This window comes from Notolepis coatsorum (genome assembly GCF_963971535.1).
Source record: "Notolepis coatsorum genome assembly, chromosome: 5".
Taxonomy (NCBI): Eukaryota; Metazoa; Chordata; class Actinopteri; order Aulopiformes; family Paralepididae; genus Notolepis; species Notolepis coatsorum.
In genome coordinates this window covers 17,767,709-17,783,980 of record NC_140169.1, presented here as the reverse complement: position 1 = coordinate 17,783,980, position 16,272 = coordinate 17,767,709, and the positions used below count along the sequence as shown (strand labels likewise).

Genomic DNA, 16,272 nt, shown 5'->3' with positions numbered 1-16,272 from the left:
GACCCACAGAACCCACCAGCTTTGCTGGCACAGTGCGGTCCCCAGACCTGGAAAGCTGCTCTGCGGGTCTGCAGCTGGATGCTTCTTGCAAACTAACTGCGGCCGGCTCGCGCTGACAACAGCTTTCATTGTTGGACCGGCTGCTTGGTGGAGCAACGATGAAACGAATGTAATGAATCGTTCGTCGCATGGGCTATTTAATTTTGGCCTGTTTTGGTACGGTTCGGGTGGTCAAGTTGTGCTTGGAGGGAGTTGTTTTCACCGGACATTATGACCAGCACCAAGTCGTTGGGAGGTGGAGATATACATCACGCAAACCCACGATAATGTTGCCGTCTCTCTCTGCCAAATTTCTCAGTTCTTCGCTTGATATAATTAATACAAATGTCCAATATAACGGAATTCGTTAGCTCATAAAAATGTGATTATAACAGACTGCTGTTTAGTGTCGGACCGACTGCCCACATACGCGGTCTATTTTATTTCAAGTCAGCAGCAGCACGGAGTATCGAGGGACTTATTTTATTTGGAATATATTAATGACTGTATACGCAAAAGTAGCCTAGTTTTAAGTAATAATATTATAAATCTACATGCCTTGAGGATGACATTCTTTATATAGCCTGCCTATCAATTGTTTTAAAGCTCAATAAACTATGACCGGAATTAATCTCATTTGTCCGGTAGATTGAAATCTTGCAGGTCACGGAGACCGGCAACAATTTTTTCTAACGGAAACCCTGGCCCTGCCATTATAATATATTCCGTGATAAAAGGCATTTACTGGAATACACAAACTGTAATTTTTCTGCCCATTTATGAATAGTTTTCAAATAAACGCTCGATTATCGATAGTATATGCGTACTTATGCACGCTATAGAGGCGGCCTGAAATATCGATTCTCTCATTTCCTGATCACGCACACACAGACGCACACGGCAAACGCTTATATCTCTGTAAAAACAGCTCCGATTATCCTAAGACTGGTAAAATAAATTCCTTACCCGAGATCAGATGTTATCCAAAAAGATTATTCCAATTCCTGATCGCCATTCCAAATATCGATCATGCTTATTGATTACAGTGTTGGGTACTGTAAATACATAATTCACGCGTTTTCCGGGCCGGCGAGCACAATGGATTCTTCAGTTGGCCTTGAGGGAAAAGTAAAATGAGGAAACTGGCCACCCCCCCCTTCATCAGTGTAAAGTAATGGGGTGCAGTTACACAGGGAGAGACGATAGGGGGCGGTATCTTCCCAATTGAGCTCAGAGAGACTCTGCAGCACTAGCGTGAGGCTCGATTGATGAAATATGAATTCAAATCGCCAATAAAAAAAAACGACAAACAAACGCTATATAGCGTCGGGGGCACTCAAAGGTCGGCATGAACTAACGACAAAACGCGTCCGTGGCACTCAATGTGTTAATACAGGTCAGCTAATCTTGTGCCAAAACGGTACTACTCACTCTAGATGTCCGAGGCAGAACGACTGGATGTTGTGTGGAGACTGGAGGTGGCTGACCCGGATCTTCTCGTCACGGTCTGCTGTGATGATAAACTTGTCGTCAGGCGTCAGGGTCTGGAGAAGGGAGAAGGCGGTTATCCCGTCTGTCTAAAGTCAGGCACACATCCTGGATTGTTACTAAGGTTTTCAACAGCATCCTATCAGGTGACTGCGGGTACAGCCAGGGGTGGGTTCAGCCAGGGGTGGGTTCAGCCAGGTGTGCGTACAGCCAAGGGGTGCGTAGTGCAGTGACAAAACATAGCAAAACGTTTATTTGAAACGGTGGTGCGTTGAACACCCTGTTGTTTTACACAAGCATTGCAACTATGGCAGCTGAGAAAAACATTCTGTGCTAGGACTGACTTGGTTAACTGCTTGAGAACAGTTAGAACTGGTAAGACATTTAACTAGTGGTCGACCGATATGGGTGGACGCATTTGTAAAGGACTTTAGTTGGATCCATTGTGTATTTGTGTGCACTCGTCTTTTTAATATGGCAGGGTTTATATACACGTCACTGCTGATTGGTTAACACCTGACCTCTGACACACCCACTAAACGAGTGAAAACACACCAAACGAGTGAACAGATACCTCAAAGCCCATTTCACACTGTTTCGAGCAAACTCCGTGTTGTTCAACCCGGAAACCATGGCAAAGCGGTGCAGTTTTCAGAGTGACTGTGCCCCAGATGTTGTTGGATTGTCTACATCCTGGTCTGAGTCACAGGATGTTGAGCATGCTTATAAGCCTCCCATTGGTCAACTATTTCAGTCAGAATTCTCCTCCGCTTCCACTCACTGTTTTTCTTTTCTTTTACCGTTTAAAAAATCCACGTCTCCAGAATCAACAACAAGCTGTCAAATATTATTATAGTTATTATTATACAACTATTTGAGTGCCAGGTTGAATAAAAATGAAGGACTGAGTCTGGACAATGTGACAGTTCTTCGTCACAATCAATGAGGAAAGTCACATTCTGGAATTTGAATGCATCTCCACCATAATACTATGATTGACACACAGCTTAGCCTTACAATGGCGAGCAGCATGGACAGATGTCCCAGCTTCAGCTGCCCCTCCTTCTGGGGCTCCACCACGGAGAAGGAGAGCACATCTCCGGACTTGTCTGCTGCCAGCACCTCCTCTTCAGATTGGCTAAATGCCAGAGACGTACACCTCCTAACCACCCACCTGGAGCAAACGGAAGGGAAAAAAAAGTGTATTTTTAGATTTAGATTTAAATGATTAAGTAATGCATGGTAGATACAAGCAGCATACAGTGTGCAGACTCTACCTCTATCTACCATGTCTCGTCTTCTGTCTGATTGAAAATTGTATTAACAGATTGCAGAATGGGTACAATACAGTACAGCTCAATACACACAATTGTTAAGGGGATGCAGACCAGAGACTTTCGGTCCCCCATTTTCAATTCATCATAACTATATGACATACATGACATACAGATAGACAGTACTGCTACATCTATACATTTATGATTTACAGATTTACAAATACAGTACCGTTTGTGATACAAAGAGTTTAAAACAGAGAGTATATACATTTGATGAAGAAACTGTACATTGGATGAGGTGGGGGGTTGGGTAGGTGGGGTTGGATGGGTGGGGTGCACCTGAGATTTGGAAGAGCCTGTCGTCAACTCATTAACACATGGCGGCCATTTGGATGCGTCTAAAATTACTGTAGACGGCCAGCATATGTAAACAGACTTGCACAGTCCGTGGGGCTGTTTGTAGAGCTAGATCTATACTTTATAGTATACTTTATAGTATTGCTATCTGTCCATTCTCATTGTCACTTGAGACCATAAACCATCCCTTCAAAATGGCTTAAAAGATCATTTTCTCGTCAATACGTTCTCATTTTATAGCGTCTTGAATATAAGCGTTATAAGGGATTTTGTCTATTTCCTGGAAGGCTGGATAAAGGGCTAATAGCTACCAACGTTATAGCCAATGGCATTTCGGTTATACAGAAGCTACAGTTAAAACTCAAACTGCATATGATCGGTACGATCCTCAAGCATGAATGCATGAAAGGGGGGGGGGGGGGGGGGGCGTCGTTTCTGATTATTGATTACCAATAACAGTGTTCGTCTCAGTAGCCACATACGCTGATCGGCTGGTTGAGTATCATAACAAGCCCTGATCAGCATGTAATTTACGTAAAAAAGATCTTACCATGAGCCGGTTGGATCCCCCAGACCATTTCCCAGTTATCGATCGCCATCTGGTAGATCGATATGTCCATTGGCTGATGATATATTCCCTTACTGCATAGTGAAATCCACGATCCAAAACATATTCCGTGCAACAGGCTATAGGGATCGCTTCAGGTGAGTAGAAAACTACATTGGAAATCCAGAAAAAAAGAGACAACTTCTGCCACAGGGAACACTGCACTATCGATACAGCGCCCCTAAGAGGATTTGGCCAGTAATGCACTTTTTCGAATTCAAAGAGTAGGGTACATCTGCAGTGCAGCTCGGCGACCTTGAATAAGTTATTAAAATGGAATAAAAGTCAAAATAACCTTGCCATGGAGATATCCGTGGTTGGTCCTTTAAGCATGGATTCGAAACACGGATATATACGTTGTCGGGCGGGAATGTGTTAACTAGTGCAACAACAGACCATGAATGGATAGAAGGGCTTTTCTTACAGTGCATTAGGGTAATTTCTTTAGGTACATCCTAGATGGCTGCCATAGAATTTTGATAAGGTTTTCATGTTTGTATAGGCGGCACGGTGGTGTAGTGGTTAACACTGTTGCCTCACAGCAAGAAGGTCCTGGGTTCGATTCCCGCTTGGGGACCAGGTTGCCAGGTGGGGTATCTCCCGGGCCTTTCTGTGTGGAGTTTGCATGTTCTGAATGGGTGAATGTGACTCCTCCAGAAAGAGAGATAAACCAAATGGAAAAATATGAATGAAGATTGACAGGAGCACTTGGACGCCGCAACCCATGTCTGCTCCCGGTTGCAATGTGTGCTATGAATAAAGACTTCTTCAAAGTTGAATCTTTTAATGGGGGGGTAAAAATCCTTGTTTTACCTGTGGACCAGAGTTATAATGTTGTGGACAGAGCTTGAACTCAAATAATTGGGAACGTTCACCACAACAACCATCTCTGACTGCCACGTTTAAGGCATTCGTATGCCATCGACTTTCTGAGTCTCAAAACTCAACACCGATCTCCACGTCAACATGAACAAACGTTCCACAGCAACAAGTCAAGTGTTTTATTTGTCACTGCATACAAGGCATACAGTGAAATGCGGGTAGTCATGCCCGCAGCGATTGTGCAATAATACACACGTAATAAGAGTAAACAATTGACCCATCTCAACCCGCCCTCAATCACAACTGTTGATTCCCTCGGACAAACTGCAATTGGAGGATCAAGAAAAGAGGGTGGGGCTTGAGCAGTGTTGCGTTCCTCACATCAACACTGGTTGCACGCACGCTAATGACGACACGTGCACATAAATGTTCCCTCGCATAAGGACAGACTAAAGACGGCGCCTAATTGCCTCTACGAATGGAATGTAACACCTGTGCCCATCCGTGCATGTGCGTGCACGCGCTTCTGCTCACACAACTTTGGTTGCACGGAATGCAACCCCCGTCCCATGAGCAACGCATCACAGGGCTTGAGACGAGAGGTACATTTCCAAAAAGGCACTCCTGTCCATGTCCTCCTTTTACCCGAAACGATCATCTTTATGCTGTGGTGCAGAATCCTTGGCTGGGAATCTGTGAATTTTATTCCACTATGCCTCTCGTGCATCAAAACACTGCCCATCTTGCAGACACACTGTACTTTGTATGTATGCCGTGACAATTAAAACTCTTGACTTGACTCTTGACTTGACAGCTGTGTGATGAACAGGCAAATTGCATACAGGTGATGGAACGCTGGCAGTGGAACCAAGATGGTTACCATGGTATTTAGCAAATTGCACCAGTAAGTAGTTTTGATTAAACCAGAACATATACAGGTCAACTCTGGGTTTTCTCCTAGGTTGCGAAATGGTAAATGGACTGCTGAAAACGTATGCCTCACATTCACCCATTCATTCACACCGACGGTGGAGGCAACCATGCAAGGTGCCGACCTGCTCATCGGGAGCAGAACGGGGTTTCCTGTTCAAGGACACTTCGACACACCACCGAGAGGAGCCAGGCATCAAACCGTGAACCTTCTGATTACCAGACGACTGTTCTACCTCCTGATCCACCGTCGAACCATGAGGTCAGGTTATTTTAATCCTCCGATTCTCCAGTTGGACATCTTTCCACAGAAATCAACCTCATGGCAGCTCATCCAGTATACATGCTCTGTGTAAACATGGATTTAGATTAGATAGATAGTCTTACAGACAACCAAGCCTGATTGGATAGAACCAAGAGCTGAGGAAGAAATGGCATTTCAAATACATGCCATCCTCTCCACTAGATTAGCTTAGATCTGCAAGAAGGGAATTTTAAAAAGGTGACACAGAGTAGCTCAACAATGAACGTGCGTGTGATTACCTAATGCTGATACACTGCCACAAAGGTTGACAGTGGAAGAGAACAAGTCGCTTGGTGTCATCGGTCAGCGCTGCCAGTTTTCCTGACGGGGAGGTGGCGAACGCCAGGATTTTGTCATTTCCCATTTCTTCCGGTCCACTGCCATCACTAAAATTATATACATTTAAAAAGATATACATAGGTTGTGAAATTAATCTCCCAAAAACATACATGTATTTTATTGAGGGCAACAACGAACCATGTGTCAGTCCATCTGTAACTGTAGCATAACTCCGGTTTCAAAATGTGTATCAGAAGAAGCTGCTTCAAAGTTGTCAATCAAATAAATCAATCATGTTGCAGGTCGGACCGTATCATACTGATGTCAAATAAATAAACCTCCATCAACATGTAACTGACTCACAGCCAGGACATGATTTCCCCCTTACCTTTTGCTGTCATTCTCAGTGTCCCGTGGCTTCTTTTCAGCCGTACCGCAGTCAAACACAAACGGTTCTCTAGAGAATAAAGATAGTAGAGAGGATGATGGATTTGGGTGGAATGCTAACGTTAGCTGTAATCAGTTAGCGTCATGAGTTCCAAAACAACCTGAAAGTGACACACATTGCTAACAAAACACACAGAGTATATAGGTCGGCTGTCTAACTTACAACCACCGTCCATACAAACCTGGACTGTTTAGTGTGAATCGCGATGAGTTTTTTGTCGCAAGTTGAAATAAACCACTCTCCACAAGTGTCAACAGCTGCCATGGCTATTTAATTTGTGTTGCCGCACAGGACGCGTCGCACAGGACAGCTACCGTCCACGTGGGGCCGCACGCGTGGTTTTTAAACGTAGCCTATGTGTGCGACGATGCTCTCTGATTGGCTAGCCGCGTACAGCGAAGACCCTCTCTGATTGGTTTAGCGCCGAAGGGTCTCTTCTGCCTTGTACATGTACTCACTCTGAATTGATTGATTGATTGATTGAAAACTTTATTAACAGATTGCACAATGGGTACAATACAGTACAGCTCAATACACACAATTGTTAAGGGGATGCAGACCAGAGAAAGACTTTCGTCTTGTTTACATCAGGGTCCCCCATTTTCAATTCATCAGGACATTTATGACATACAGATAGTCAGTACTGCTACATCTATACATTTATGACATACCAGATTTGCAAATACAGTACTGTTTGTGATACAGAAGGAGTCAAGAAAAGGGAGTATATACATTTGACGTAGAAACTGTACATTGGAGGAGGTTGGGTGGGGGGGGGGTTGGGTACATTGGGATATTGACAACCATACTGGGTAATTTACATTGGAGGTGGGGGGGGGGGGGGGGCACACTGTATAAACAAGTAAAACTGTACATTGAGGGGGGGGGGGGAGACACTGTACAAACAAACAAAATTGTACATTGGACTATTGACAAAACCATACTAGGTAAATGACTGTACATTGGAGGGGGTTGGGTTAGGATATTTACAGGGGCCAGTGTTGAATTGCAGTCTCCCGTAGGTGTCCCTTGAGAGAGGTTTTGAAAGTGGGTAGTGATCCACATTCCTTTACAGCTTTGGGTAGGGCGTTCCACATTGATGTGGCATAATTGCGAAACGTGTTTAGTCCCTTATTTGAGCCGAATCTGGGTTTAACATGATTTGTGGAGCTCCCTCTGGTGTTGTGATCGTGGTATTCACTGACCTTTGGGAAGTATTTTGACATGTACATGGGTACCTTGGTCGTGTAGTGTATCTTGTAGACCAGGCCCATTGCTAGTTGCTGTACTCTGTCGTCTACTCTAAGCCATCCTAGGTTGTCAAAGTGGGCAGGGGTGAGGTGGGTTCTAGGAGTAAGGTCAAGCAGTAGTCTGACCAGTTTGTTTTGAGATGTTTGTAATTTTGTTTTTAGCGCCTTTTTCGGTGCTTTGGTACCATGAGGTGCAAGCATAGTCGTAGTACCCCTGAATGAGTGCTCCTGCCAGAGTCTTCAGGGTATTCTTGTTTACCAGAGAGGAGATCCGGTACAAGAATCGAGTTCGTTTGTTGACTTTTTTTATTACATTGGATGCCATTTTGTCACAGGAGAGATTAGCCTCTAGGATGGAACCCAGGTAGGGGTTCCATCTGAAGGCTGTGCGTGGCTCGCTCCCGCGAGAGTTCCGCGCCTCGTCTCGTCAGATTTTCAGATTAAGTCGGACAACATTCTAACCGTCATGCAACGCGCTTGGCGAGGCCGTAGTAAATTAACCTGCGCAGATCTGCGTCCGCCTATCCCATCTCGAACACGCCTATTCTCTGCTTCAAAGTGATTATAGGCGTGTTCGAGATGGGATAGGCGGACGCAGATCTGCGCAGGTTTGACTACGGCCTCGCCAAGCGCGTTGCATGACGGTTAGAATGTTGTCAGACTTTTGCTCTGAAAATCTGACGAGACGAGGCGCGGAACTCTCGCGGGAGCGAGCCACGCACAGCCTTCAGAGCGAGGCTCCACAGTACCTCCCGGCTGAGAGGCGTCTCTACATTTCGTAGCCGCATTTCTGCAGACCCCTCTCTGATTGGTTGAACTCCATTTCTGCAGACCCCTCTCTGATTGGTTTAGCTCGTCACGCAGTAAAAGGCGGATGTAATGTTATCATATCAATCGCGTATAACGTTATTTCGCGTGACTTCGCGGTTTATTCATAACGTTATGCACATTTCACAACACAGCCAGCTGTCAGAAACTGTACATTGTAACGTTATGTTATTTCGCGGCCTGCCCATTTGATGTTCCCAAATCATATTCAGAAAGTATCACAGAGACTTCTTTTGACCAAGGAATTAGTTATTATTAGTAAGAGAGAGCTCTGGTCAGCGAAGCCGGCGGAGCGATTATTATTGGTTTTTAATGACAAACCAATTACATAAGCCTATCCAACATATGTGTAAAGGCACACACAACATATTCCAGTTAACAGTATATTTTTTTAATGATTCGTTATGGCGTAATCAATACTTCCATGCGTATAAATTGCATTCGCGACCTCCATGTTTTGGGGCTATTCATCAGAAAACTCGGATCCGGGATTCGGCTCCCATCCGTCGGGCAAGAACTGTGGGTTTTCAGCCTCTCTCTCTGGAGCTTAACGGAGTTTTGACTCCTGGCTAGAGGAGCTTGTCGCGGCTCATGCGCATGCGCGCGCTCGGCCAATCAGAGAGGGGTCTGCAGAAATGGGCTCAACCAATCAGAGAGGGGTCTGCAGAAATGCGGCTACGAAATGTAGAGACGCGGCTGAGAGTAGCTTATTAACAGCGGAAGAGTGCGTCGCGTGCTTCCGCGTTTTCTCTGATTGGCCATGACGCCCATGTGACCGCGGCAGCGCAAGAGAGCTGCAGCGCGGAAATAGGCTGTCTATTGCCTCGCGCTGCAGCGCGGAAATAGGCTGTCTATTGCCATTCTCTAAGACAAACTCTAACCTTAACCAGCTCCTTAACAGCGCCTAAACTTAACCCTTCTAACCTTAACCCTTCTAACCTTAACCAACTCCGAAACAATGCCTAACCTTAACCTTAACCATGCCTAACCTTAACCATAACCAACTCCGAAAGAATATTGCCATTCTCTAAGACAAACTCTAACCTTAACCAGCTCCTTTACAGCGCCTAAACTTAACCCTTCTAACCTTAACCAACTCCGAAACAATGCCTAACCTTAACCATAACCAACTCCGAAACAATGCTTAAAGTTAACATGCCTAAACTTAACCGGCGAAAGAATGCACGTTAAAAAAAGGGGAAAAAAAATTTAAGGGAATCGAACTTGTCACCAACAGACCGCAGGATCCACAGCACGGCAGCACTGCCAGTTGAGCTAAGCATCGAATGAAAAACATCTGGGATTACGGCTACATAATGCCGCAAGCTCTGCCGCTCCGCTCTGCGGCTGCCACGCTGCCGCGGGGCATGTCCCAGCCAATCAGGGAAAACGCGGAAGCACTCGGCAGCACTCTTCCGCTGTTAATAAGCTATAGGCGTCCCGGCTGGGAAGCGACTTGCTACGGTCGCGCAAAGTGCCTATTGGCTCAGAAAAGTTGTCAGTCACCAGCCACGTGACAGCCAGGGAGTTATGAGACGTTTGATTGATTGATTGATTGAAAACTTTATTATGTTATGCGTTATCATCATATCATCATGATAAACTTCAAGCTGTCAGACACACATGCGTCGTCTGTTTTGCCTCAATACTGTATATATAATTCTGTTTTGCCTCAATATACACAGTATACATATATATATTGATGCAAAACAGAATTATTTAGCAGTGTGTTGTGTGTGCGTGCGGCCAGGAGCACGCAACAAGATGGTATACATTATGGTATATGAATAGTATATTCCACTATAGCAGTATATGGTGTGCTGTACATTTGAATCTGATCTAATTTTGCTCACGGCCATCGCATTATAATGAGCTGGACAGGTGTGTAATGTGTGTGTGGTGACGTGAAAGCGTATCTGCCATGCGAGACTAGGCGAGAGGCTCTCGTGAAATCTGAAGTGTCCGCCTTTTTAACTCCTCCCCCGGCTTCACTCGGCTACTCTCGTCTACTTTCGAGGCAAACCGAAATCCATCTCGAACACGCCTTATGCTTTGGCCCTCTTTCGAAGTGGGTTATGCTTAGAGTTAGGGTTAGGGTTAGGGTTAAGGTTAAGGTTAAGGTTAAGGTTAAGGTTAAGGTTAAGGTTAAGGTTAAGGTTAAGGTTAGGGTTAGGGTTAGAGTAATGTAGCCAATTACTTAAACATTTTCTTCACAAACATAGCCACAACACTGGTAAACAAACTACCCTCCCACTCAGGGCATTATGGGCCCGGGGTAGAACACATAGTAGCTTACTACAAAAACCTAGGGGTCCGCAAGGACGACTTCAAGCTGGAAATGGTAACAACAGATGAGGTACTCAAAAAACTGAGCGCCCTCCAACCTAACAAGGCCACTGGCCATGACCACACCCCCTCCAAATTCCTCAGAGACTTAGCAGCCGCCATCACCCCAGTCATCACACACATAATAAACCTCTCCATAAAACAAGGACACGTCCCCAATTACTTCAAAATTGCGAGGGTAACCCCTCTGCACAAAAAGGACAGCAAATTAGACCCAGGCAACTACCGCCCTTTTTCTATTCTCACCTCCATCTCGAAAGTCATGGAAAAAAGAGTCTACGAACAGGTCGAAAAGTACCTAGCGGAAAAAAATCTAATCTACGAATTCCAATCTGGCTTCAGAACATCCCACTCCACTGACACATGCCTTCTCTATTTGAACGACCACATCAAACAAGAGGTGGACGCGGGCAAATACTGCGGCATGGTCATGCTGGACCTACAAAAGGCCTTCGACACTGTCAATCACTCCATTCTGATTGACAAGCTAAAAGCAATTGGTTTTGATAGTCTATCAGTGAGCTGGATGCAATCCTACCTTGAGGGGAGGGAGCAGATGGTGGAGGTAAACGGTACCCTACCCCCCCCCCCCCCCCCTCACAGTGAGCTGTGGTGTTCCACAAGGAAGCATACTAGGACTGCTACTGTTCCTAATTTATGCAAATTACATGTCGTCAGCTTGTGACTGCAACTTGTTCCTGTTTGCGGACGACTCAGCCCTGCTGGTCTCTGACAAGAACAAGTTACAGATTGAAAAAACCCTCAGCTCGGAACTAGGCAGAATCTGCATATGGCTTGCTGATAACAAACTATCATTACACATGGGCAAAACAGAGTCCATTCTCTTCGGTTCAAATAACAAACTCAGCAAGACCGACGGCTTCTCAGTTACAGTGGGTGACAATATTGTCACAAGGAAAGATGAAATTACCTACCTGGGTTCCATCCTAGAGGCTATCTCCTGTGACAAAATGGCATCCAATGTAATAAAAAAAGTCAATCAACGAACTCGATTCTTGAACCGGATCTCCTCTCTGGTAAACAAGAATACCTTGAAGACTCTGGCAGGAGCACTCATTCAAGGGTACTACGACTATGCTTGCACCTCATGGTACCAAAGCACCTCAAAGGCGCTAAAAACAAAATTACAAACATCTCAAAACAAACTGGTCAGACTACTGCTTGACCTTACTCCTAGAACCCACCTCACCCCTGCCCACTTTGACAACCTAGGATGGCTTAGAGTAGACGACAGAGTACAGCAACTTGCAATGGGCCTGGTCTACAAGATACACTACACGACCAAGGTATGAATGAATGAATGAATGAATGAATGAATGAATGAATGAATGAATGAATGAATGAATGAATGAATGAATGAATGAATGACCCATGTACATGTCAAAATACTTCCCAAAGGTCAGTGAATACCACGATCACAACACCAGAGGGAGCTCCACAAATCATGTTAAACCCAGATTCGGCTCAAACAAGGGACTAAACACGTTTAGCAATTATGCCACATCAATGTGGAACGCCCTACCCAAAGCTGTAAAGGAATGTGAATCACTACCCACTTTCAAAACCACTCTCAAGGAACACCTACGGGAGACTGCAATTCGAAACTGGCCCTAAATGTCCTAACCCAACCCCCTCCAATGTACAGTAATTTACCTAGTATGGTTTTGTCAATATTCCAATGTACAGTTTTGCTTGTCTGTACAGTGCCCCCCCCCCCCCCCCCCCCCCCCAACCCCCTCCAATGTAAATTACCTGGTATGGTTAGTTGGGTCAAGAACCAACATTCTGTGACCATTCTCTGGCTAAGATGTTTTGATGATTGATTTGACTTCTATGGACCTTTTATAAAATATTTAGCCCCTGTGTCCCTCCGAAAAATCCCGGCATTTTTTGTCAGATGGCCAAATCGAAAATATCTGCTGACGCCATCTTGAAAAATTTACTTTTGATCCAGAGCACCTAGAATCATATTTAAACACAATTTTTTGTGTAAGTCAACCATGACGATTCCAATTCTGACATTAGTTTGACTCTATGACATCAATTTAACCCAGAAATCCAAGATGGCCACCATCCAGTAGAGCAAAAATGTAGAAAGAGACAGCAGAGCGAAAATGTAACTTTTGAATGGGAAAGTAAGATTTGGTGTTTGGGCAGGGCTTCAGACTAACAACTTTCCCAATAGCTATAGCTAGCTAGCAAAAACAACTAGTTAGCTAATATAGTCATTGTAGCCCTGTGTTTGGGGTTTGTTAACCCTTGTGTTGTGTTCGAAAGCTGTTTCTTTCAGGAGTTATTTTGATGATGTTCTGAGCTTGTGCTCAGCCTTCTGTTTCAAAAGGTATCTTGGACCACGCCATTTCGACATTCCTTGACATGAAGAACTCCTGTTGACCTCGCTCATCCAGGCCTTCTTCTTCAATAGACTGCGGGTGTGTGTGTGTGTGTGCGCGCATACGTGCGTGCATGCGTGCACTATCCCTTCATACAATGGGTTTCACGCTGGCTTGAATATGGAGCAGAGGAAGAGCAAGGCTTATTTTCATACATCTTACAATAAACCGCCCAACAAGTCAGTTGTGAATGACATCATGGAGAAGCTGTCTACCATCATCGCAACTAAGCACATGCCCTTCGCCTTCTTAGTGGGAGATCATCCTGTGTACGTCCTCATCACTCTGCTCAAGGCCGAGAACCCAAACAAGTACCATGACATTGTACCCTTTCTTGGTCCCTTCCATACACCGTGTGTGATGATGAGCGCTATCTACAAGCACTACAAGGGGAGTGAGCTAGGAGATGTACTTGTGGCAGGAGGAGTTATTGCAGAGGGCTCCGTCGTGCACTGAAAGGCAAGCATTACAAGAGGGGGCTGCGTTGCTTGAGGCTCATCTATGAGGCACTCATGAGTCAGCTGGTAAAGGGGAGGCTCATGCCCAACCTGGCTGATGAGACAAGGGAGAACCTTGAGATTCTGAGAGATATGAGTCTCTCCCAAGAACCCTGTGCAGCTGCACATGCGGCACTGGAGGATGATACTGACCTCGAGAGCCTCATCACCAATTTATTCACCCAGGTGGAGGCCAGTGACATGGCGGACTACTGGAGGGACTTCCTGTCTATGATGGATGCACTCAAGCAGAATGTGCATGCAGTACATATCTGCAACTTGGATGAGTATGTCAGCTCTCTGCGTGCCATGCTGCCATGGATGGTAGTGTACGACAACAATAGGTATGGAAGGTGGCTGCCTGACTTCTGGGCAATGCTGACAGCTCTCCCTGCTGATCAGGTCGCCTTCCTTCGTACTGACTTCACTCAGTCCATCACAGGCAACCCCTACTCCAACATGGCCTGGGACATGTGGATCGAGTGTACAATGAACAAGGGCAGCAAAATGAAGTCTGGCTGGCTCTCCATCCTCCAGAATGAGAAGCAGCTGCTGGTGCACTCCAGAAATGTGAACAATTTGGCCAAGATCCGGGTGGCTCACAATGCCCTGGCCACACACAAAAAAGCCAAGAGGAAGCACATAGAATGTGGTCCGAAAAGGATGAGAGAAGATGAGCAGCGCGTGCAGGACCTGGTCGCATGCATGCATGAGTTTGATTCCTTCCCATTTGATCCAGCCTCACCCACCCTCCGCACCCTACAGTCAGCCATGCCTGCCTCTGATGAACTCATCGCGGACTTCAACTCAGCCTATGCTGTGGGAGAGGAGAAGTTGACCAGCTTCTTGAAAGACAGAGTGTTCAGTAAGAAAACCTCCCTCCATGCACCTGTCCCTCTGAGCAAACGCTTGACATTTGCCAAGCAGCCCTGCATGGAGAAGCCCGGGGAGGAACTCAAAGCAAGAGCTGCTGAGATGGAGCGGAGTGCTCTCAAGGCAGTGACTGGTTGAAGTCAGTCAACTTGTGAATCTCTCAGAGTTGCTGGAACATTGTGTTGTCGAGGAATGTGTGGCCTTATTCAACTCCAATGGCACATATAGGAAGACACAGAAGAGCAAGCTCATTCAGAAGCTCTCTCTCCAATCTGTATATCTGCAAGAACCCTACACCGCTCTTGTCGACATGGGCATGATCTGGAGGATGGCAACCCCATCAGCAGAAGATCGGCAGACACAAGATGGCACCCCATACAAGTGGTTGGACTATGTCCACAAGGTATCATCCATCATCCTTGCCCGCCATGGTGATGCTGACCGTATTTTCTGTGTAAATGACCCGTACGACGCAGCATACTCAACTAAAGATGATGAGCGAGATCTGCGGGTACAAGGTAAGGTACATGTCCCCAACACCTACATGAAGCTGGGCGACCCCTTCCCCTCTGCCAGAGAGTTCAAAACACTGCTGTGTAGCGTCAGCAACAAGGAGCGGCTACAAAAAGTAATATGCAGCTATCTGACTGACCTTGTTGCACAGGGTGTAGATACAGAGATTGTCTACTCTGTTGGCTCCCACTGCACCAACTTGTCAACCCAGCAACCAATGCAGAACTATAGCTTTGACCAGTCTGAGGCTGACACCATCCTCTTCTCTGCTTACACAGTTCTACGTGAGTCAGGCTACAGTGGCCCTGTGGTCATTGATGCAGCCGACACCGATGCCTATGTCATGGCATCTCTCAACAGCTGCCCGGTATGCTCTGCATCAAGAGAAAGCAGAACACGTCTGGTTACTGAGGAGATGGCAGATTGTATTGTGCAGCTACACTGCATTACAGGCTGTGATGCCAATTCAGGCTTCTATGACAAGGGTAAGTCGTCGGTGTATGACAAGGTGGCAAAGAGCCCTATGGCACGACGGTTGCTCTCGTGGTGTGGAGATAGCCTTGACCTTGAGGAGGAGGTGCTAGAGGAGCTGTTTGAGTTCACACGACATGTTATTTATGGCGACAAGAAGAGTAGTACCATGGCTGAGGCCCGTGCCACAAAGTGGAAAAGAATGAAGAACAAATCATTCATCCATCTCCCTCCAGATGCAGATAGCCTACGCCAACACTGCCTCCGTGCCAACTACTTGGCATATCTAGTGCGCCACCCCTCCCTGAAGCGACACCCTTCGCCACTCGGACATGGCTGGGAGCTGGTGGGTGGTCGCTGTCGCCCTGTCCGCCACACACGACCTGCTCTCCCAATACATCTACCTGCACCAGGGCCAGCTGAAGAAAGTGAGGAAGAGGAGAGTGAGGAGGATGATGATGAGAAGGGAGATGATGATGTATGGAGGAGGAGGGGTGATTCATTGGAATCTGATGATTCAGAATCTAGT

At 46.0% G+C, this 16,272-nt stretch overlaps 1 protein-coding gene across 2 annotated transcripts in view; it reads right to left on the bottom strand.

The window, feature by feature from the left end:
- Positions 1-6,850, bottom strand: part of wdr4 (WD repeat domain 4) — a 54,053-nt gene extending 47,203 nt beyond the window's left edge. For both annotated transcript variants that reach the window (XM_084315196.1, XM_084315197.1), the window contains exons 1-5: positions 6,733-6,850; positions 6,492-6,560; positions 6,064-6,210; positions 2,545-2,701; positions 1,471-1,583 (exon numbers count right to left, since the gene is read on the bottom strand). In XM_084315196.1, the coding sequence (XP_084171322.1) occupies positions 1,471-1,583; positions 2,545-2,701; positions 6,064-6,210; positions 6,492-6,560; positions 6,733-6,815 (569 nt within the window). In that variant the 5' untranslated portion in view covers positions 6,816-6,850. The remainder of the gene's footprint in view (positions 1-1,470; positions 1,584-2,544; positions 2,702-6,063; positions 6,211-6,491; positions 6,561-6,732) is intronic.
- Between the last annotated feature and the right edge of the window lie 9,422 nt (positions 6,851-16,272).